The 22,440-nt window shown below is 47.6% G+C and overlaps 2 protein-coding genes across 2 annotated transcripts; both read right to left on the bottom strand.

The window, feature by feature from the left end:
- Nucleotides 1-220: 220 nt before the first annotated feature.
- On the bottom strand, nt 221-1,298 carry CYREN (cell cycle regulator of NHEJ). The gene is made up of 3 exons (XM_054278311.1): nt 1,183-1,298; nt 1,023-1,089; nt 221-723 (listed from the first exon to the last, which is right to left on the bottom strand). The coding sequence occupies exons 1-3, from the start codon at nt 1,296-1,298 to the stop codon at nt 505-507; spliced, it is 402 nt and encodes a 133-aa protein (XP_054134286.1). The 3' UTR covers nt 221-504.
- Nucleotides 1,299-3,154: 1,856 nt separating this feature from the next.
- Nucleotides 3,155-21,621, bottom strand: WDR91 (WD repeat domain 91). The gene is made up of 15 exons (XM_054276534.1): nt 21,473-21,621; nt 19,695-19,874; nt 18,539-18,745; nt 17,620-17,703; nt 15,345-15,469; nt 13,418-13,595; nt 12,992-13,150; nt 10,757-10,956; nt 10,163-10,313; nt 8,599-8,693; nt 8,122-8,290; nt 7,314-7,422; nt 5,785-5,897; nt 4,823-5,020; nt 3,155-3,956 (listed from the first exon to the last, which is right to left on the bottom strand). Exons 1-15 carry the CDS (start codon nt 21,593-21,595, stop codon nt 3,792-3,794), a joined length of 2,256 nt encoding a protein of 751 aa, XP_054132509.1. The 5' UTR covers nt 21,596-21,621; the 3' UTR covers nt 3,155-3,791.
- Between the last annotated feature and the right edge of the window lie 819 nt (nt 21,622-22,440).

Here is a 22,440-nt window from a genome sequence, read left to right as displayed (position 1 = left end):
AGCACTGGGAAGACAGCTGGAGTCTGGAGGCAAACTCAGCACCAGGCCCAACGGGAACAGCCTGCCAGGCCCCACTGCAGCTGTGACTGAGGGACCACAAGGACAAGGGAGCTTCATGGCTGAACCACGACCATGTAGCTCTGCCAGCAAAGGTCTTCCAGGTCAGCAGCTCCCTGCTTGCCTCCATGCCCAACAACAACCCACCAAAGGGATCCTCACAGAAACCCGAATGTCTTCTTTTATCTGTCCATCCTCTGAAATGTGAAACAGAATCAAACACATCCTAATCTGGAGCCAAATCCTACTGAGTCCAGCACAGACTAGGAGAACTGAGTACCTCCTTCCTTTCCCCCCTGGCCTTTCTGGGTATCCTACCAGCTACACAGGGCACCGACACAGCAGATGGATGCACAGCCCCCTCCGGGCCCTCCTCCCTCCGTTCCCAGGGCCGCGGGAGGAGACACCCTCCCCATTGTGCCCTCTTCTCCTGGGAAGTCAGAGATGTTAGCTGAAAAAGATCTCCCTGACGTATTTCAGGACATCGTCCTCAGAGTTCTCTGTGCCTGTCCCCTCTGCTTCAGCACCAGGAGCAGGAGGGGATGGAAGTGCCGGACGGCGGTCACTGCCTCCATCCGTGCTGGCCTCGCTTGGTGTTGGCGGGATCTCCTGCTCCTCCTCGTTCCCGGACCGGGCCTTCTCCTCACCTTCCTCGCTCTGTAGATTCTGACCAGAGGGAAAACAACAAGGGCCGGCCGTGCATGACTTCACGCCGGGAGCACCCAAGGAGCAGGAGGGCAGCCCACCATGCCCGTGAGCCACGCCTCGCCAGGCCCCAGGCCCGCGGTTGTGCTTTGCAAAGGCAGCAGCGCCGCTGGGACAGAGAGGAGAGGCCGGGAAAGCCATGCGGCACGGGCAGCGCCCTCCGGCCCGCCCGGAGAGGGCCGCCAGGGAGCCGTGGGCAGCAGCGCTCCCTGCCCGGCCTCCGGAGCCCTGCCACCCCACCCCCGGAGGTCCCGGCTCACCTCGGCCAGGACCGCCAGGGCCACCTCCAGCAGCTCCGCCTCGTTCATGCAGTACAGCGCCGCCGGCCTGGGCAATGCACAGGGGACGCTCAGCGCGGGCAGCGCTGGGCTCGCCCTCCCGCCCGCCGCCCCGGCCTCTCCCCCGCCCCAGCGGCGCTACCTGCGCCCCGCCGCCCGCCGCCGCCCGGCGCTGGGGGCCGGGGCCGCCGCCGCCCGCCCGTCCCCCGCCGCCCCCATCCAGGCCGGGAGCTGCCGCCGCCGAGCCCCAGCCGCCATGCCCACGCGGGGCGGTGCCGCCGGGGCGCCTTCCGCCGTCACACCGGGGCTGCTTCCCGTCCGACCGGGACACAGGGGAGCTGGAAGAGCAGCCCCAGGCTGCCCTAAAACCCAAGTCATGACAGACCCCCGTGTTTGATCAGGCAGGCAATATCGCGTTCCTCGATACTCCGTCAAGGAGCAAACACGGCTCTGGGCATGAGCTGCGGAGCAGACGGGGCGTTGGGAACGAGGCGTGCAGCCTCCGAGCCCCGGGGCAGCCTGGCGGGCCGGGCCCGGCGCCGCCCCGAGCGCTCGGTTACGGTGCCGCCGTGCCGCCCGGAGCGCTCCGTTACGGTGCCGCCGTGCAGCCCCAGAACGCTCGGTTATGGTACCGCCCCGAGCGCTCGGTTACGGTGCCGCCGTGCTGACCCGAGCGCTCGGTTATGGTACCGCCGTGCCGCCCCGGAACGCTCGGTTATGGTGCCGCCCCGAGCGCGCCCGCCGCCGCCGGGGCGCCCTCTGTGGGCCCGGGCGCGCAGGGCAGCAGCGCTCCGCCGGAGCCGCAGGGACTCGTGCCGGGAAACGAGGAGAGGGGAGCCTGGGCCAAGGATGGTGAAAGCCCCTCTGGGAATACAGCATGTTGAGCATTGTTCTAGCAAAACATGTTCATTCCTTCCCTCCAGGTTTCTGGCACAGTATCAATTTTGTGCTAATGCACTATCATTTTGCATAGCAGCCTTGGACTGGCACATGTTTTTTATACTTTCTTTCCCTGTTTGGGGGTTTTGTGTTGCTCATAGTCCTACTTATGAAGCAAACCTGAAAGTAGTCTCTATCCAGAAACCTCAACTGACCCTCTGTGAGGGCTGGAAGATAACATCTGGAAGAAAGTAACATCCATGGTAGCATTCAGGACTGGATTAAATGGGGCTTTGGACAACGTCGTCTAGGGGAAAATTGCTCATGGCAGCGTTGGAACCAGAAGAGCTTTAAGTCCCTTGCAACCCAGACCATTCTGTAATTTTGTAATTCTAAATTCTAAAACCCCTATGCAATGTAGTCAGCACTGCAGGGCTTGGAATACAGCCACAATCTGTCTTGGCCTTTTGAGAGGCAAACAAAGGCTCCTATTTGAGAGCTCTCTAAACTCCCAGACTAACCCTGGGAATTCCTGAAGCCAGTTCAAATTCAGCACTGGATTTGAGGGGACATTAGCTCAGACTGGCATGAAGAGCAGTTGTACCACTAGTATCATATCCCACTGAGGTGGAAACCCTGTATTTAGATGTCAGTCTGGCAGGAGACCTGTTAATCTTGGAGAATGGAAGGCGGCGTTATGAGTGTAGTCAGCAGGAGCAAGTTACTCCATGGACAACAGGTACCTGTAGCATGAATATGCCTGTAGTGAGGATTTCAGCATCTAGCAGTGTTATCCCTGAACAGCTGTCTGTGAGCATGGATACCCATATGGCTCATGAATGGCTGTTCATTTTCCAGCACAGTGTATGCTCTGCCAAGGAACAACAGTACCACAAACTCCCAGTACAGGCCAAGGACACAAGAGCAGCAGAAAGCTCCATGGCAATGTGTAAGCAGATGAAATGTATCTGCTTAGAGCTATGCAATGCCTGAGCACAGCACTTGCCTGATGTTGGGGGCTTAGGGGGAAGAGACAGCTCCAGTGACAGAGAGCCCTATACAGGGCCAGACTGGTCCTGGCCTCCCTCCCCCTCTCCACCATCAGGTACCTGCTAGGCATTTTGTAGCTTCTGAACTCCAACACAAGTATTTCAAAGTCTGACTCAAATTTCTGCTCTGGTTGGTAGCAGATACCTATGGCAAGGTAACACAATACATCCAAGCAAACGCAGTTGTTTTTGTTCCTGGATGTCTGGTTCACCTTGGTGTGCAGATGTGGTGCTGGAAGCACCTGGTGGAAACACAAGAGCTTTTTTGCATGCAGGAGACCTGGCACATCACTGCCCTCACCACCCTCCATGTTTTGCAGCAACTGCTGAACAAAGCATAGAGTTCAAATGCAAGGGAATATTTTCTTTTTACAGAAAAAAAGCAAATAAAAACAAACTAACAAAATAATAACAACAAATGTTATACCAAGAATACTCTGGTTTCTCATCAGCCTTTCCGGTTTGAGTCATCTTACTGTCATGCACTGTGCTGCCTCATGCTTGCTTCCTCCAGCCTCACCTTCTTCTGCAGAACCCAGACGTGACCACAGCCTTTTAGCCACGTGCTACTCAAGACTCCCTAACAGGGGGAGTCCAGCTGCCACAATGGATTAGTGGAGACTTATTTTTCAGTGCTGCCACTGATCCAGTCCCATACTGGCATTCTGTTGCACAGTGGTTTGGCAAATGTATTTATCAAGAGGCAAAAGCTACAATGAGAAGAGGGACTTTGCTTTGCCTTCTCTCCCATGCAGTTTGTTCCTGTGAGTTAACACTGGGTTTGTCATCTCTATTGCTCTTTCCCCCTTCAGTACTGTCCAGGTTAAGACTTTTGAGCCAGTAAGGTTGTTAATTTAATTTTCCCATCCATAGAAGCAGTGAGGCAGGTCCCGCAGTCCATGGCTGTGCTCCAATCCACTGTGACAACGGGAGCTCGGTGTCCTCCCAGGGAAAGGCAGCTCTCCAGAACCTTCTCCTCACCATTTAACTACAAGGAAGGAAAACATAAGATTTTAAGGAGATACGTTTCTGTGGGGGCAATGCACCTGACAAGACAAACCAAAGCCTGATAGAGACTGTGTATCTCTAAGAGCATGCAGAAAGCATGCTAAGTAAGCAGAAAATCAGAGAGATACTGAGATGTGTGCAGCACACATGGGAAAGGAAGCTTCCAGTCTCACTACAGAAGCATGTGCTCTCCAGCAGCTCAACTTTTGGCATCAACTGAACTGCAGTAATTGAACAAGGCAGGCTAAGAGCATACACTGATGAGAAGCACATAAGCCTAAGATATAGCTCATGTTAGTTCAGGTGCTCTGAGTGCCCCAGATGCAAAGTAAAACTTCCATCTAATCTGTCTTGCAAGTGCATGGGCATGTGATAAGTAACACTTGTTAATGAAGCACAGAAATTTGGGCACTCAGAACTATTCAGCCTTACCCTTTGTTTAATTTCAGTACATAGGAAGGAACAAGGATCAGGCTGGGTCTAACACAGAATCAGCAGGCACAGAAGGCAGATTGAACATGAGCACTAGTCAACAATCATACATTTTGCATTGAACTGGCATGCATCCATACATTAAAAAAGTAATTAAAACTTTGTCCTAGTCACTTGGACACTAAAAGCTAGGCTGTAAGAAAGAGCACAAATATTCCAGCTGTAGGACCCAAATACTTGCTGTACACTCACTACACACTGCTAAAATGCACACTGTGTGAAACTGAGCAGCAGCTTTGACAGAGCCAGGATGGGTCAGACTTAAAAACTTCCAGTGGCTGCTGTTGCACCCCTGTAATTAACAGAAGTTTGTATGGATACTTAAGAGTAGTCCTCATCACTTCTCAGACTTACCTTAAAAATGACTCCCCCAGTAGAAGAACATGTCAACATGTAATTGCCCTCAGAGTCAAAAGCAAAAAGCCTCCCTCGTGGGAACTGGACTTGCTTGTAGCCACTGTACCCAGACAGAATAAAAGGACCTGTAGCTTCCCTGGGAAGGTCATACTCAGACACCTTCAAACCACTTTTATGGATGTTCCACTGAATAAACTAGAATGAGAGAAAGATAGGAGAAAAGCCTATAATGAAATTAACTGGGATGCAAGTGCAGCTGCCTTTTTTTGCTTTTAGGCAAAATAGTGGGTATTCCTCAATAGAAGATGGCATTCTTGATATCTATACCTAAGTGGCTATATTATTAAAACAGAGGCTGCAAAGGCTGTGAGACTGCCTTCTATCTAGGCAAAGATATTCTCTGCCTTCCTCAAGCACTACTGCCTATGTGTCTTTCCACACTGCATGCAGTACCCTGGTGAGAATTTGCTTTACTCCTCAGCCAAGGTCCCTCCCTGAGCCACACCTCTCTCTACTGCTGAAGACTGAGGAACTGCAGAAATTGAAGTGTTTATTATAAACAATAATAAAAATTGCAATAACAATTATAAAGGGAGATGCTGACGAGATTTATGCAAAGTGGTCAAGGATATGCCTCCCTGTGAATCCCAAATCTCAAATGTGGTCATCTCAGGGGCAGAGAAAGGTCATCCTCACATGGACTGTCTAGGAAAAGGATGTCACCAACAAAAGGATTTGCACACAAGGTCAAAGACAGCTCCAACTATGAACACATTTTTCAGCCACTCTCTCTGCAGATTACCTGGAGCAGGGTGGTACTGCACACCTAAGACTGCAGTTGGCAGCCCACATTTCATCCAGAATCTGAGCATATTTTTACGATTGTCCCCATCATATGGAGAAGACTCCAGAAGTGACCTCTCTGCCAGCTGAGCAGTAGGAGGTCATCCCCAGCCTACCTTGCCATCCTCTCCTATGCTGTAGACTGTGTTCTCATCATAGCTGAACTCCACGGAGTAGACTTCCCCATCGTGTGCCTTCCAGCTCATGGCGCACCCGTGCTGCTGCATATCTGAGGGGAGAGCAGTACTGAACACTCCTCCTACTCACACAGAGCTGAGGTGCAGAGAGGGAGGCCTTTTATGTTCCTGAGGTCTCTGTGCCAGCCCTCCAAACCAGCCTGGGGGAGCCCAATCCAGTCTCAGCACCCTGTGCCTATACTCCTGCTGTCACTTCGGCCACAAATATCATTGTCTGTAACTACTGGACTTTACAGGGCTGCTCATACACTCACTGACAACTGCAGGCATTCTGCATCCAAGCACCACTGGCCCTCCTCCTCCCCTTGTGATCCTGCCCATCCTCCCACCTGCTGACAGATCTGTCCTCCCAAAGACCTGGGACTGCAGCCTCCACTTGCACCAGAGGCAGATTCCCCATTCAAAGGTAGGAGGCCTGAGCTGCCTTTATAGAAGGTTCAAGAGAACAAAAACCTGAGAAACACAAATTGCTCCCTAAAGGAGGACTGATGTGAAGCCCTTGCATTTAAATGGAAGGTCTCACATTAATTGCTTTCCTCACAAGTCAGCCTCTAGTGGTACTACTCTCTGGCACAGCACAAGACCACATGGCTTAAGAGCAAATTCACTCTCCTCTTCAGCAGGAGAGAAACAACAAATCCAGCAGCACTACCAGGGTCTCCAGCCAATGTCCTCCAGGAAAAGTCTATGTCAATTCACTCCTTAGAGCTCCTGTGGAGACAACAGCTTCCACCTTGGTCTCCAAGCATATCCTACTGCTGCCTCCCTGCTATAGGCAGCCAGCTGAGGATTAGGGACCACCTCACTACTCAGTTTCACAGAAATATTTAAGTTAGAAAAGACCTCCAAATAATCAAGCCCAACTTTAACACTGCCAACTGCACCACTAAACTATACTCCTAAGTGCCACATCTGTAACATCTTTTAAATACTTCGAGGGATGGTGACTCCGGCACTTTCTTGGGTAGCCTGCTTGGCAATCCCTTTGGTGACAGAAGTTTCCCTAATATCCTATCTAAACCTCCCTCAATACTGCTTGAGACTCTGTCCTCCTGTCTGATCCCTTGTTACCTGAGAGAAGAGACTGAACACCTGGCTACAATCTCCTTTCAGGTTCTTGTAGAAAGCAGCAGGGTGTCCCCTCAGTCTCCTTTTCCCTAAGCTAAAGAACCCCAGCTCCTGCAGCCACTCCTCATGTGCTCCAGACCCTTTGCCAGCTTTAGTTTTGTTCTTTGGACATGCTCCAGCCCCACAATGTCTTTCATGCAGTGAGGGCCCCAAAACCCAACATGCTGTCTGAGATGCAACCTCAACAGTGCCAGAAGCAGGGGGACAATCCCTTCCCTCATCCTGCTGGCCACACTATTTGTGATCCAAGCCCAGATGCCAGTCTTGGCCACCTCAGAGCTGGCTACCAACCAACACCCCCAGGTCCCTTTGCACTGTACCGAAGAGACGAACAATCCCATCTGCAGCCCCGGTGACCAACAGGTTGCCATTGTGGTTGAAGGCTGTGCAGTTAATGGCAATGGGCTCAGGCTCCAGCGAGAACTGCAGCTGGAAGGGAAAATCTGCATTAATGCTGAGAAATGGAGCTGGAGGTGCTGAAGAGCTGAACTCCAGGGGAAGGAAGAAAGAAAATGGTATTTAGTAACAAGAACTCTGGTTTGGAGCCCTACACCTCTAATGACTACAGACTTCAAGGTCTGGCAGCGGCATTTTACTGTGACACTAAACCAGCAATTCACCTCAGCCAAGCCACAGCTTTCTTGGCCATGGCCTCAAGGTTGCAAAACCAGCTTCTGGCAGGCATTAGCTTGAGTATGTTGCTTTCTCCTACATGTCAGGGACAGCACTTCACTTAAAAACAGGGAAGGCAAGGGAAACAAAAGCAACGAAAACCTTTCAGTACAGCTCAACTGGAGAAAGCCTCAGCAAAGCATCATTCAATCCATTTGGGATATTTTCAGTCACAAACTGTGCAGCCAGAATAGAAACAAGGCCATGGACTATTCTGAAGAATTCCTCAGAAAAATCCCAACACACCAATAAAACAAAAAACTTCACCCAATCCAGCAGCTACTTACATTATTTATTTTTATCCTGAATGTGACAGAGGGGAAAGGAGGAAGGAGGAAAAAGAAGGGTGTTGAAAAGAAAGTCAGCATAATTTAGAAAGAGGGCTCCTAGACATTGAAACAGAAGACACTCATTCTCAGCAAGCAGACTGAGAAAGGAAAGAAACCCAGCAAGTACCTGCTGTTTCATTGTTTTAGTGTCCCACAGTAGCAGCTTCCCAGAAACTTGGTTCATGCTCTTGCCCCCAGAGTTGATTACTGAGAAGTCAACGTGGGAGACAGGGCTCTGGGCTGCTGCAGAGCAGACAAAGGAGGCACCACTTGGGCTGCAGGCAAGCGAAAGGATCCTGAAACACAGGCACATGGTCTGAATCACCTCTCTCCTGCAGCTGCCTCAAGCAAAACACTCACCTACAAGCTCTCCCATTAAGAGTCTGCAAGACAGGGTGCACTGTAAAGGAGGGCAGATTCATCTGCTTAGTTTTTGAGTGTCTCCCATTTACCTAAACAGTTTTACACTGCTCAGGCAGGGACTGCCCTCTAGATGAAGGCTGAATAGTCCTGCAGTTGCAGAAAAGCAGCAGGAACATTAAGATGTTTACTATTAAAACCAACACCATTTATTTATATACAAAAATCAGTATTCCAGAGTTACCTGGGCATGTCTTCATCAATGCTGATTTCACAGAGATTCTTCTTTGCTTCTGTGTCATAAAGACGAACTGTCCCGACCCCACTGCCAAGCAACAGCTTGAAACCAGCAAGGAAGTGGATGGAAAAAGTGTGAGTGAGCAGTACAATGATGCTGGCCAACAACCATCAAGACTTAGTAATTTTTTTTCTATTTATGCATTCAGACTAAATATAATATTACTCCATTATGGTACATCCTGTCTTCCTGTGCAATCACACTGAGTGGGACTACCCCAAAGCCACAGAAGTCAGAGTAAAAACCCTGCTTCCCAGTGAAAAAAAGATCTAACAGGCACCAAGGTGGCATAAACACCACTTTCTAGATCATGGCTCAACCCCATGGGATGCAAAACATGTATGGAGTCTCAATGTCTAGGGGTCCAAGTAAAGAGAAGCTTAAGATTGTTAACTGTGCGCTAAAGAGAAATTCAAGCAGAAGCCAACTCCTTTCACCCATGGGAGGATGAAATCATCCAGAAGAGCTCACACATGCTTTACCAGTAGTGTCAAAATTTCAATTAAAATTTAAGTAATGAAGAGATGCATTATAAAAGACAACTGAGCAAGTCATATCTTTGTCACTTCAGTGCCTAATTTGCTGGTGAATCCTACATGTATTTCAGAATGAAGAATCTTTCTGTTAGCAAGAAGGAAATTAATTCCACAAAGCAGAAGAAAAATCATCAGAACAAAGTGCAACAACTGCTTCGACAACTTGCTTTCTAAAAGCCAAAGAAGAGACAAGCTTTAGCACCAGCTCTTCACAGGTGGCCTTTTGGGGTTAGCAAGCCACACGCTGTCAGTGCCAAAATGCAAAAAATACTGCCTCATTTGCAGGCCAGCCTTCTCATAGAGCCCTGCATCTGCCAAGGGAGGCCATGAAACACTAGCAACAGTTCAAGGACTCAAAGGAATGCGTATCATTTAAGGCTCCTCTCTAGTAACAGAACTAGAGAAAAAGGGATATAGGAAACATTTAAACTTCCATGTTATTAAACAAGATGCAAGCTCCTCATGCACACACAAACCCTAAGCTCTTAAGTCACCAGTCTAGAACTGGCCATGGAGCTTTTTTCAGACCTTTTTATGCACAAGTAAAATGCCATCCCCCCAACCCTGTTTCCCCTTCTCTGCTGCTGGCTCAGAGTATGAGTAAAGGTCCACAGCTCTCTGCTGCAGGCCTCCCACAGGCTGTTGTACTCAGTTGCCTCTGCCTGTTTACAAGTTGCTGAGTGATCTGTGTGAAGACAGGCATTTCTCTCAAAGGCACTGCTTCTATACTGCAGCTGTACCCACACTGCACTCCACAATTTCTCTTTCAGGGCAAGCAGTGGTGAACTCCTTGCTCAATACAAAGCATACACTCCCCACTCAAGCTCTCTTTAGACCCTGGAGGCTTTGGTTCCCTGTGGAAATTAACTGCTGCCCCAATCTTATCCACAGTGCAGCTATCTAGAAGTGAACATGCAACATGTTGCAGCAAGGCCCCAAATCATCTGCTGCACTTCCACACACAGACTACTCACCAGCCGATCACGCTTGGTGGCCCATTCCAGGGACAGCAGTGGAGATTTGGAAATGGATGAAGCTTTTGTTTGCATTATGGGGTTAAAAGACCAGACTTTGATGACCCCATCCACATCCAAGCTGGCCACCCTCCGTCCAGAACAATCAACCCTGTGTGTAGAATGAAACTGATGGGATATTCTTCTCCCTCAAATTCTTAGATTTCACTAATCCTTCCTTTCCTGGCCACACACCAGTTCCTTCTGCTGGAATTAGAACTTCTTTGCACTACTTCCTGCTCACTTCACAGTAACTGGCACAACAAAGCACACTAAGCTCCAGACATAAAGCATAATGCCCTTAAAAAATACCTGCTTTCCAAGAGACTTTCCTCCTGGCTAGCATTGCCCAATCACAAATATCTCTGTTCAAAAATCTTTGTCCTTTCTCACATGTAGCACAAGCTACACGCTATTTTCAGTCACACCAACCTGAGTGCCCAACAACTGAGAGTACATATCCAACGTGCTGGACAGAACAGAGGCTGGCAGAAAGAGGGCAGACACAGCTGATGCTTCTGCAGAGGCTTCTACAAGACAGTGCCAGCGCCATACCTGCAGTACATGATGGATGAGTGGTGCTCCCCATACTCCTCCTGGCTCAGGACGATGAAAGGCTGCTCCTGCCGGACCCCCACAGCCTCTGCACTGCTGCCAGGCATTCTGGTTGAAGTCTCTGTTTGCTCAGCATGCAGCTCTGAGCATGGTTCTGCCTCAGCTGTGTTAGTATCTGTTTTCTTCTCAGCACTTTGGCCCTGAAGGAAGAAATCCTGTGTGAAATACAAGGAAGCAGCTCCATATCAAGCTCCTCAGCTACCCCAGCCTGCTGGGAGAAAAAAAGAAAAGAAGCTGCAACAAAACAGAAGCATTGTCAGCCCAACACTCCTTCTGCCAGGGACCTTTCTGAGTACAAGGACCATGTATTGCACAACTGCACTATTTAATATGACCTGCTTAGTTGCTGAGTCCCTTATATCCCCTTCCATGTGCCAGCTATATACTTTCCTGTAAGAATGAAAAGAACTGCAACATTTCTAGCATACCTCAGCCAATATCAGAGGCCCATTTACATGCTATCAGAGCTCAGATTCACAAGAAAATCAACATATTTCAAGGAATTCTTGCATTCAGCAATATAAGTTAAGTCTGTATAATATGCAGTTCAGCAAACCTGCACAAAAACTTGGCTCTCAAGCCCCAGTGGATGGATTATCCTCATCTGCCAGAGGTTTAGACTGTGCACACTGCAGTCACCACTGCAGCCAACTGACTGATGACAACAGTAGAGGTGACACATGAGTCCAAAAGCTTAAAACCCAATTTGACAGGGCAGACAGAACAAATGGAGTTTTAGGAAGTGACGGTATCTGAATGAGACAAGATCTGCACTGCAGAAATACTTGGAAGCAGCTTAGTCTTCCCTTGCCACCAGAAGTTGAACAAGAAGCAGATACAGCACATAAGGTGGTAAACCATCTGCTAGCATTCTTCTGATAAACCATCCTCTGAAGCTAAGTGTCCCCAAAATGGTATTGGTATTGATGGTTATGAATTCCTGTTCTGTAACACATGCTTGCCTAATTTACAGTAGCTTCTCATCAGGACCAATGGACCAAGCCCTGCATAATCAAATCATCTGAAATCACAGAGCTGGATTAGACTGGGAAATAAATCCAAGAATTATTCTCCTAGTTAATGTGGGGAGGCAACAACCAGTTAATGACACTCAGGTGAAAGAAAACCTTTCAGTTTCCTTTTTGCTCACATGCTTTGAGTACAAGAGAAAGTTAAAGAGTATCAAGCTTCCCCAAGAGCACAAGGACCAATCTTCACACATCCCAAAAATCACTGCCTTAATGTGGAACATTCTAGAAAAAGGGAAGTGAAAGGAAACTTACTAAGAAATTCAGCTTTGCAATTTTCCAACCAATGCTGAAAGTGTTTTAGATGAACCATGAATAAAAAAGTTCTCTCAAGGCCTTGAATGCTGAGTGATAGAGTAACATCTCTTTAACCAGCACTCCCACACACAGAACAGCCACAAAGGGCCAAAGGGCAACAGTCCCTCAGCACTGTTTCTCCATGAGGCAGAATGTCTCATACAGACAAAAAAACAAGGGCTGAGATGCTGCCTGTGCTCTGCACTTTTTGACAACATGGCTGCTGAAAGCCAGGCAACACACAGGTGAACAGAAGCAATGTGCTGACCTTCAGCAGTTAAAATCCAGGACACAGTTTTAGTATTTCATTAGATTTTAAAGCAGGGTACACCCCCAGGCAAAACTGCAACAGTAAAGTACAAAAAACTCCAAAAAGTAAATGTTGTTAGGAAAGCAAGTTCCATTCCTATCCAGGAAAATTTTATATTAGTTTTTATTGTCCTACACAGGGCCTGTACAAATCACCATAAGAACCTACAGGAAGAGAACTCACTTTGGCTGGATGAGTGAGCCAAGTTTATTACCACCAAGGAATGGGAATTTTAACAAGGTATTTGAACACAACCATTGAAAGTGAATGAAACCTTAATGAAACCTCAGGACCAGGCTGTTGAAAAACACAGAGACAAAAGAATTCTTCTTCCACCTGAAATGCCAATACTGATTAACTTCCAGGGACACAGAAATAAACCAAGTGCAGGAGTTGGATTAACTATAAACATTAACCTTTGATACAGTTATTGCTGACTAGCAATTCCAAAGCTTAAAGGAAATACTTGCACTTGTTTTACCACTTAGTTTTACAGAAATGCAAGCCTTCTGCCTCCCAGCCCTCAGTGCTGACCAGTACCTGGAAGGTCCCTTTTGACAACAGTTCTTTCCTTTCTTTCCCGTGCTCTTGCAAGCGCTTCTGCCGCTGCTGCAGGGAACTGGACTCGCCTGCGACCAAACCACTGAAGTGGCTCTTCCCATCCTTAGAGCTCACTGCTCCTTCTTTTCCTTTGGCACTCTGGAAAGCAGAGAAGTGACTGGGCAAAGTTATGCTTCTATAGGCTGCAGAACAAAGAGCAAAAGAAGCAGCAAAGCAACCAAGAACCTGCAAGGACTGCCCAAGCTCTTAGATAACAACAGCTGTTCTTGTGCTGCATTCAGGCTCAGCACACATTTGCAAGGCAGGAAAGGACATTTAATTTTTCAGATGGAAGCAGAAGCTTGGAGCAGTGCCATGCTGCAAGTTAATTCCTTGGAGACTGAGCAACTTTGAGTTGAGAATTACCTGGTGATTTGTTGGTTCTTTCTTCCCTAGCAGCATACTGCTAGCCTGCATTGGAGAAGCCCCACTTGAATGGACTGGTCTGGAAGGGCCCTTTTTACTTTGGGAGAGGAAGGAGGACAGAAAGCCTCCCCGGGACTGAAGAGAATGTGCTGTACTCCTCTGGTTGCAGGTCATATCACTAATGAAAAACACAAAACACCACCAAATGGAGTATGAAAGTGTAGCAAGGCAACCTGCCCAAAGACCACCCAGTTGAGTGAAGTGGCAGCTGTTTGAACCACTGCAAGACAGATGTTCATTTGCAAGCCACTGCACCACTATGCACTAAAACCCTATTTGAAAATATCCTGTTAGTGCCTGAAGCAGGTCATTACAGTTACTGTAACCAAAAGCTCACTTCTCAGAGATGCCACTGAGACAGTGAGCTCAAATTGTTGCTGAATCCCCTTTAGAGCCACCTAAAACTCCTTCCACTCTATCTGGCTTGTTTAGAAAGACCCTAAGGGAAAGGCAGGGGAATTCAGATTTCTGTAGGACTTATTCAGATGGGATTCCCGATTCATAGCATAAAACAGACCTACTTTGAGAGACATTCAGCATCCAATATTTCACTGAACACCCTTTGATAAACAGCATGTTCAACAATTTTATGGCACAAGCCTTCAATCTCTTAAAATCCAGACCCAAAGAAAATAAGAGAGCTACAGCCCATTTGTATGATTATAAACACCTCCCTTCTCAGTCCACAATGCCAAGAGCAGCAGCTGCTTCCCAGAACACAACTGTCTGACCTCACTCTGCTACAGCTTCCTCTGAGAGCAGAGTGGCAGCGAGGACAAGGGGAATACAATAATCTTCACTGTCTATCCACTCAGCAAGGATGGAACTATTCTACCAAAGCTGGGCTTTGGGTTAAACAGAGCCATGACAATAAGCAACTGAATGGTCCCCAGACTAAGAGATAAGCTGCACATGCAAGAAATGGCACTTCTTAGGCAAGTTTTTCTAATTCAAATGGAGAAAAATAAATACAGGAATAAATTACCCCATCCCTCATGTCACACTCCTCCATACATGCAGATAGCATCAGGGCTTTCCACATAGTTAAAGAAAACATATCACAAGCTAAACTCTGCAGCCTGTACTGTGCAAAGACTGTAGAGCTGTCACCAAGATAGTTCAATTAACACTTAAGTCTACCTAATAAGACAAATTTTAGATTAAAACATTTTGTGTGTAGTACCTGCTACAATTTCTATCTGCCACTGGCAACAGGATAATTTAATCAATTCTATTCCTGTCCTGTACTGGAGCAAAAAAATAAGAGTTAGAGAAGCTGTATCACTGTGTATGTTGCATAATTTCCAGAGATAGGCACAAAATAGATGCAGCCATAAAACACAGTTTTAACTGCAGCAAGTTCATGAGGAAATCTGTGCACAACTGAGCCTCACAGAAGAGAAGCTCTTTCTCCCTTGACTTTACAAAAGCAAGAAAACATCCCTGTGTAACAAGAATCCCTTTGGGTCAAACAGTAACAGTATCGACAAAACAACACAGGGCCTTCACCTATGGCACTGCAGGCACTCAAGTAAATTGGAATCAAGAGCCAATCCACTTCACTTGAGCAATACTGCAGGCACTGCACTGCAGCCAGTGCCCTAGATGCCCAGAACACCTCAGTGCAATGCTGACAGCAGAGCAGAATCACTTCCATGTGTGCTTGGGCTCTCACTGGTTTGCAAGAACCTCCCAAAAGATGGGAGAGATACCTGTCATGAATTCCATTAAACCTACTTAGGTCTGCCTGGATGTCTTTCTGCATTGAATCCCAGGGCAGGGGACATGGAAATGACCCTCCAGGAACCTTCCTGACCCAACAAAAGCAGCAGAGCCTGTCCACAGCTCTTCTCCTGCAGGCACTCACAGCTCAGAGTCCCCCAGTCGATCCATGTTGGCCACATATGCAGGCAACTTGTGATGCAGAACTGTTTGCTCCACCTCCAGTTCCTCTTTCTTCGTGCGGGAGGATTCAGCCTGCAGAGCAAACAGCTAGGACAGGAGAAAAGAGCCAAGTAAACACAGGGTCACTGAGATTCACCTCCTTCCCACTCACTGGAGTTGTTTACTCTTTTTATTTCAACAGCTCTAGAAGGGCGGGGAAGGAAAAAAGTTGCTCTGACTGGCTGAGCACCGCATTAGTCCAATTAGTCAAAACAATCAGTACGTTAGGCACGTGAAACTGGAGCCTACTTAGAACCCTTCATTCCTCTCCTGGGGCTGGCTGTGGGGACATCAGTGGTGCTGGGAAACAGGAGCTGGGCAGGGCAGAGCTCACCAGGCCCTCTCCATGCAGGCAGTTTGAGGCAGGGCAGGCACGGAGCTAGAAGGTAATCTCCTTCCCACAGCCAAGGGCTTGCTGGACTGGCAGGGTGCACCAAGGTCAGTGAAACCAGGTCACCCTGAAATCCAGCTCCATACCCTGTGCAACTCCTTCCCAGGCATGATAGTGAGATTTATCTCCACATTGTGGAGAAAGAAAATCATCTCTTTTTCCCTTTAGTAGAGAGGAACCTCAGGATGCAGCTTTCTGGAACAGATGTGGTTTATGCCTGTGACTCTTACACAAAGAGTTCCTCAGGCTTTTCTGTTTCTGTACGTTTGTTTTTCAGATATATTTCTTTTTCTTTTTAACACACTTTTAAAGGAAAGAAAATACAGGAAGAAAAATGAGCTTTAGAAATCAAGCTTGCTATTTATATATTTGCATTGTTTCAGCAGCATAAAACAGAATCACTACTTAATTTCAGCTAGCATAAAATTCAGTATTCATTGACATCCTTTTTTAAACCTGTATTCTAGAGGTAGCTGGTTCCCCCTCTGACCTGAGGAGTTGACTAAAAGGGAAAGTCTAGTTTTATTCTGTCAATTTGTCAGAAAACTTTAATCCAGACTGCAAACGATATCAGCCAACATGCAAAAGAGAAACCATGGGTTTATTCTGACTAAAAGTAAAGAATACAAAATTTGAGGAAATAAAGGGCTCTATTGCAAAACATATCTCATCTTCTGTCCCTACTCACTGACCATTTTTGCAGAACCCTCCTGTCAATGTTTGATTGAGCTTCTAACTCCATACAGTACAGAGTGACAAATCTTGGGGTTTTTCCAAAGAACTGCCTCCTTTTTGAAATCAATTATTCTATTTAACTTCTATTTCTAGGACAGTGTTGAACAGCTATTAAAACAGTACAAACAGGAAACACAACATACAACAATGTTTTGTAACACAGGAGGTATAAAGCACAAACTTTACTGAAGTATTTATACAGAAAGAGCTTTTCTTGGTATGTTTGAGGAAGTGAAATTAAAGTTCTGCTTACATGAATAAGCCTTCCTACTTGTATGTGATCATCCACATGTGATCTATAGTTTAGAAAGTTCTTAAACTGCAGATTTCACAGATTTCTCTAACAGAAGTTATACATGGAAATGACTGACCCATGTTACACCCTCCTTTCCCTAAGTATCTGCTGCTGATACTGTCAAACACAAGACATGGAGCTGGGCAACATTTTGTCTGAACTAATGGACCCTTCTTATGGTTTACTGTAAGATCTAGAGTTGGGAAACAGACACTCACAATATTTCCATTAGTTGGTCCAAATTGCTTTAAGTACATATCAAACATGGTGAAGGGGCCATTTCAGAAGTAACAGTTTCTGTCTCTTTGCCAGAATTTACTACCCATTTCTATTGCTTCTATTTCTCTATCAGCTAAAATCTGGAAGTGACTGAATACTATTCACAAAATCAGCCACAATTCCTTTCCAACCCATTCTATAACTCTACGACACACATCCCTAACCTGCTACCAGTTTCACCTTGTTTTAACTTTGCAGTGTAACAGAAAACAAGTTTGTATAGTATTCAGTCACCTGTCAGACAGTACAGGGAGGAGAGACAATCACCTCCAGCAGAGGGACAGGAATATCCTAAACACACATTTCACAATATGATCACAACCCTAAGTTTACTGGAAATAATTGAAAGATAAATCAAAATAAAACAAAAGACTTAAAGAATCTGCCTTAGAATACCTGCACCAAACAAAACAGTTACAATGTTCTCAAATGGATGGAATCAACTTTACAAAACTCACATCACACAGTCAGCAGCTAAAGAGTGATCTCAGTTCTGACCTTATGTCGCAACGATTCATTTTCTTCTTGTATGAGACTGGTCCTGAGGCATTCAGCTTCAAAGTTCAGTATGACTGGAACTGGTATGCAATGTTAAAGAAAATCGAGGTGATAACTTGTGTGCACCTTGCTTAATCCTAAAAGCCAGCACTCCATACTGGCCACTTATCTGTAAAAACAAAGCTGCCCAGTCCATACAATTAGCAAAAAGTATGTGCACAACCAGAAGATTAGCAACAGCTTAAGTAATTAAGTCAACTTTTCTCTTTGCTGTTGCACAAACTATTTGATGCGGACTTTGCAAGGACTTTTAGATTATTTATTTTTAGAGTCAGAAGTGCAGGGCAAGACAAGTTCTATTACTGCTTTACTGTACACTGAACAGTTCAAGATGAGCTGAATTCCAGCTGCAGCATAAGCCTGCCCATCACCAAACAAGACAGAACTCTCTAGCGTGGGGCTAAAAACTTATTCCTGCCAAAAATCAACTGCTCTATTATAATGAGCTGTCACTAGGCAATGTTGTGAACATAATGTCCCCAAGGAAGGATCTAACAGCAGATGCCAGCACAGTTATGGATTATGACCCAGGGCTGTATGACTGTTTTGTACTATGTCAAGCAAAGAGTAAAACCATTTCAGAACAAGATGTGCACACGATTTCTAGTCACTAGCATGAGGATGATTCAGCATCAGCAACAACCACAATTGTTTTGCCCAGGGAATACCACATATCATCAGATAACTGAGCAGTAACTATTCCAACATCCTATGGTAAACACCAACTTTCTATTAAGTCTTGTCTGTAAAAAATCACCTGAAAGCAGGAAGTTCCATAGTACTATATCCTTGGCATAACTGATCAAAGTGTAACACCAGGGCAAGGGAGATGTAACTACTAGTTGCAAAGAAGGATATGCATGCACTGAAATAAGACACTCAGGAAGTTGTGCAGGGACACGATGAAGGTATCTGCCCACTGGCGTGAGAAATAGGTAGCAAAGGTGGGGTTGGAGTCTGGAGCAGGGAGGAAGGGCAGGACAAACCAATCCTTCCACTCTGCCTGGTTCTGGAGTTCAGAGGCCTGCTTGAGGAAAAACTCCTGCGCCTTGTCATTGCGGCCATTCTGAAACACAGCAAGAAGAACAGGGCTCACACTTTCATTCATGCCACCAGATTAGGTTGAGGAACATTTGCTTTTTGTTATGAACACAACTATTTTCACCACCCTGACACAACAAATGGTTAGATACATATTCACCAGGAAACAAAAGACTCCCAAATATGGTAGGAGAAGATCACAAATGTACTTAATCCAAAAGACTTCTTTCTAGTCACCACAATCCTGTTTAAAGGCTGAGACCAATCGAGCCAAACACACTGATTTCAGTTAAACCAGTGCAGAGTGCACTGACATGAGCATTCATATACAGGACCAAAGTATAATTCAAATTGCTACAGCACATGCAGCTTGAAAGGGTTTCCAACTGACACATTATGCAGACAGGACTGTCACATATCAGGGTAAGCACATGGCAAAACAAATCATGAAAAAGCACACTTCTAGTAAGATGTATTAGATTTTGACTCCTCCACTAACACCTCGATCTCCAGTCAGGGAATGGAACCAAGAAGAATCAAGGGGAGAATATACATTGACTTTCCAGTGTTTGAACAGAAAAATCTCTGTTTCATTTTAAGCTCATTATTTTCTGTTCTATTCACAGCATGCAAAAAGACATCCATTTTCTCTTCCACATTTCCTTGTTCCAGTTTGAACCTTGTGTTCTCTGCCAGTACCCAAGTTAACTGAGCAGGACTGAGCTACCAGTACTGTTACCCCTTCAGAGGGAAACCTGTCTTTATGTGAGTGTGAATATCTTGCACATAGCAAACCACATTTCCCTATTGCCTGAGTTTCCTTATCCTGCACACAAGCTTGTCATGTGAGTCTGCATCAAACTCCTGATCATGACACATGAACTGCAAGCCTGGCAGAGTCTCACAGAGGCAGTTTATTGCTTTGGTTTCAGAGACCAGGACCTTTCTAAAGTAGCCTAAAAATGAAACCCTACCTGGATGGCATGGACCAGGTAGTATCTGAACAGGCTGGTTTTCAGCTTGTTCACCGTTGGCCGGTACACGTCCTCCAGGCGGCTGAAGAGGCGTCGGTCCAGATAACTCCAGTAATCCCGCAGGGCAGCCAGGTCGTAGCTCTGCACAAACTGCTGCAGCTGCTCCACTATCTTATCCACCTAGAGAGGGCAAAACAGGAGCACTTCACTCATGGGAGGGCTCCTGAGGCACAAGACTTTTTGTAACTTAGTGCTGAGAAGCTTTAACTGTACAATCCTTATGCATTAGCCATTTTCTAATCCTGGAAACACTCTGCATTTTGCATTAGCATTCTTCCACTCTGCAGCACTTTGCAAATGAAGGAAAAAGAAATATGACAGAGCACAGCCAAACAACTTTTGACATGTTCAACATATTCAGAAGTATCACATTTTGTTGAACCCAACTGATGGATATTTTTGCAAGCAAGCAAAACTTTCCACCTCCCTCCTTTAAAAGCCTGTGGAAAACAATAATAAAAAATAATGTGATTAAACATTTAAAATTCAAGTGCAGCACCTGAAAAAAAAGTATTACTTTTAGACTAAAAGGAATAATACCTGCATTTAGCCAACAGAAAGAGGAAGTCAGTTCTGCTCCATTGCAATTTTTGAAGTACCTTTATCTTTAGTAACATCATCTACTAACAAGGCAAGCATAAAATTTTGCAGAAGAATATTTTTTTTGTCATTATGTCTCTTTGGAAATAATTTCTGCAATATGAATAAGGCAGAATGGTAGTGTGGGAATAGATTTTTTGTTCAGTGGTTTCTGATGGCCAAGACAGGCATCAGAAAAAGAAAAAACTGCATCCTGTATAAAATTAAACTAAGGTTGTTTAATATGTGGCTTGCTCTCCCCCTCATCACTTAGTATCTTAGGACATACCCAACTTTTATCTCTGTGGCTTCTGGCAGATATAGAAAACTGAAGTTTATGACTCCAGCAAACCCTTCTTGGGCAACAATTCAGATTATGTCACCAGCAAAGTGCGGGTGTTTTAAAAAATAAAAGCGACGTGCTTTATTAATGATAAAAGTAGTGCTTATATTGCTGTTCAAAGAAAAATCTGACTGTTCAAAGCACTACATTCGAAACCCAAAACTGTTGCTACAGGATTGAGACTGGCAAATTCTGTGACAGGTTAGTCAAGGCAGTTGGTACTCAAGACATACAAACGAACGAGCAGAGCTGCAAAGCCGCTGGATGAAAATCCCATGACCGAGAAAAGACGCAGGCAAAGGAATGCCTTCCTGCCCTCTCGTTCCGCGGCTCTCCTCCGTTCGTCGCTTGTGGAAGCCGAGGAAGCGCGGGCGGGTCACAGGTCCCCAGCCGGCTGGGCTGCCCAGCGGGGCGGGGCGGCTGCCGGGAGCTGCAGCCCCCGGCTCAAGGCAGGCGAGGGGACGGAGCCGCCGTGCTGCGCTGACGGGCCCTGGAGCCGGGCGGGAGGGGAGCGTTCAGCCTCGCCAGGACCCTGCGCGTCCCTGAGGCGCGGCAGGGCGGCCGGGCGGCTCCGGGATGCGGGGTCCCGCCTGCGGGCCGGCCGGGCCCTGGCGCCCAGCGCAGCGCAGCGGGGAAGCGCGGAGGCTCCGAGGGCTCCCTCCGCCGCCAGGCCCGCTCCCTCGCCCAGCCCCCGGAGCGCCAAGAGGCGCCCGCGGCCCGCCCGGGGAGCGCGTCCTCCCAGGGGCGCACCCGCGCCCAGCGCCTCGCCGGCAGCGGGGATGCGCTCGCCACTCACCCGGAAACCCTTCTCCCGGTCCGCCTTGATTTCGGCGTCCAGCTGCTTCAGGGCGGCGGTGAAGCCGCGGAAGAGCAGATACTCCCGCACCAGCTCGTCCGTGCGTTCCGCTGCCGCCGCCATGGGGGCCCCGCGGCGCCACCGGCACCGCCCGCCCACGGCCGGGGCGGGGCGCGGAGGGGATGACCCGGCCCAGACCAGCCCCAAGCGGGACTACAACTCCCGGCGTGCCTTGCGCACCTTTTCCCTGCCCCACTCTCCACCCCGCTGGCGCGTCCAGCCCGCGTTTTTCCCGTCTTCTGATTGGTCGCCGCCGGGCGGCGGCTGCGCGCCGATTGGCCGCCCGCCACGTGCGGCTGGTGTTGCTCGGCGCGGGCGGCGGAGGCGCGGCGGCGCTGGGGGCGGGGCGCGGTGATTGACGGACGGGGTGATTGATAGACGGAGCGAGCGGGCCATTCCAGAGGCTCCCGGCGCGGCCCCTCACGGGCTTCCCCCGGCCGGCCCGCGCCTCCCGACCTCCGCCGGAGCAGCAGGGGCGGGCACTCTTACCTCTGGGCTGTGCTTGCGGTCGGTAGCGAGGCAGGGGGCATTAATCCAGTGGAAAGCTGGGAAGGGCTTTCCAGGCGGGCGCCTCCGGCTGTGGCAGGCCTGGCTGGGCCTGGATCTGGCCCTCTCGTGCAAGAGTATGTCTGGTATCGTTGCCCACACCAATGTGTCACAGTTTATTGGGAAAAAAAAAAATCTATATTGTAAAGAAGCCTGTCATTTATCACCTCGGAGCAGAGGAATCTTAGTGCTTTGTGAGCCAAGCCCTGGATTTTTCCATGGAAATGAAACATAAATCATTGTAGGGAAGGGTGCAGGAGATGGGAGGCTGGCTTCAGCTGGGTTGCTGTTAATTGTTAGTGGTGAATTAGGTTTTAGTAAGTACTTAACAGGCAGGTATGTCTCAGGCGAAGAAAATATTT

This window comes from Melozone crissalis, unplaced genomic scaffold, assembly GCF_028551555.1.
Source record: "Melozone crissalis strain CALT ecotype California unplaced genomic scaffold, PUWL_Pcris_2 ptg000004l_1, whole genome shotgun sequence".
Lineage (NCBI taxonomy): Eukaryota > Metazoa > Chordata > Aves > Passeriformes > Passerellidae > Melozone > Melozone crissalis.
Note: the sequence above shows the minus strand (reverse complement) of the source record. Positions and strands in the feature narration are given on the sequence as shown.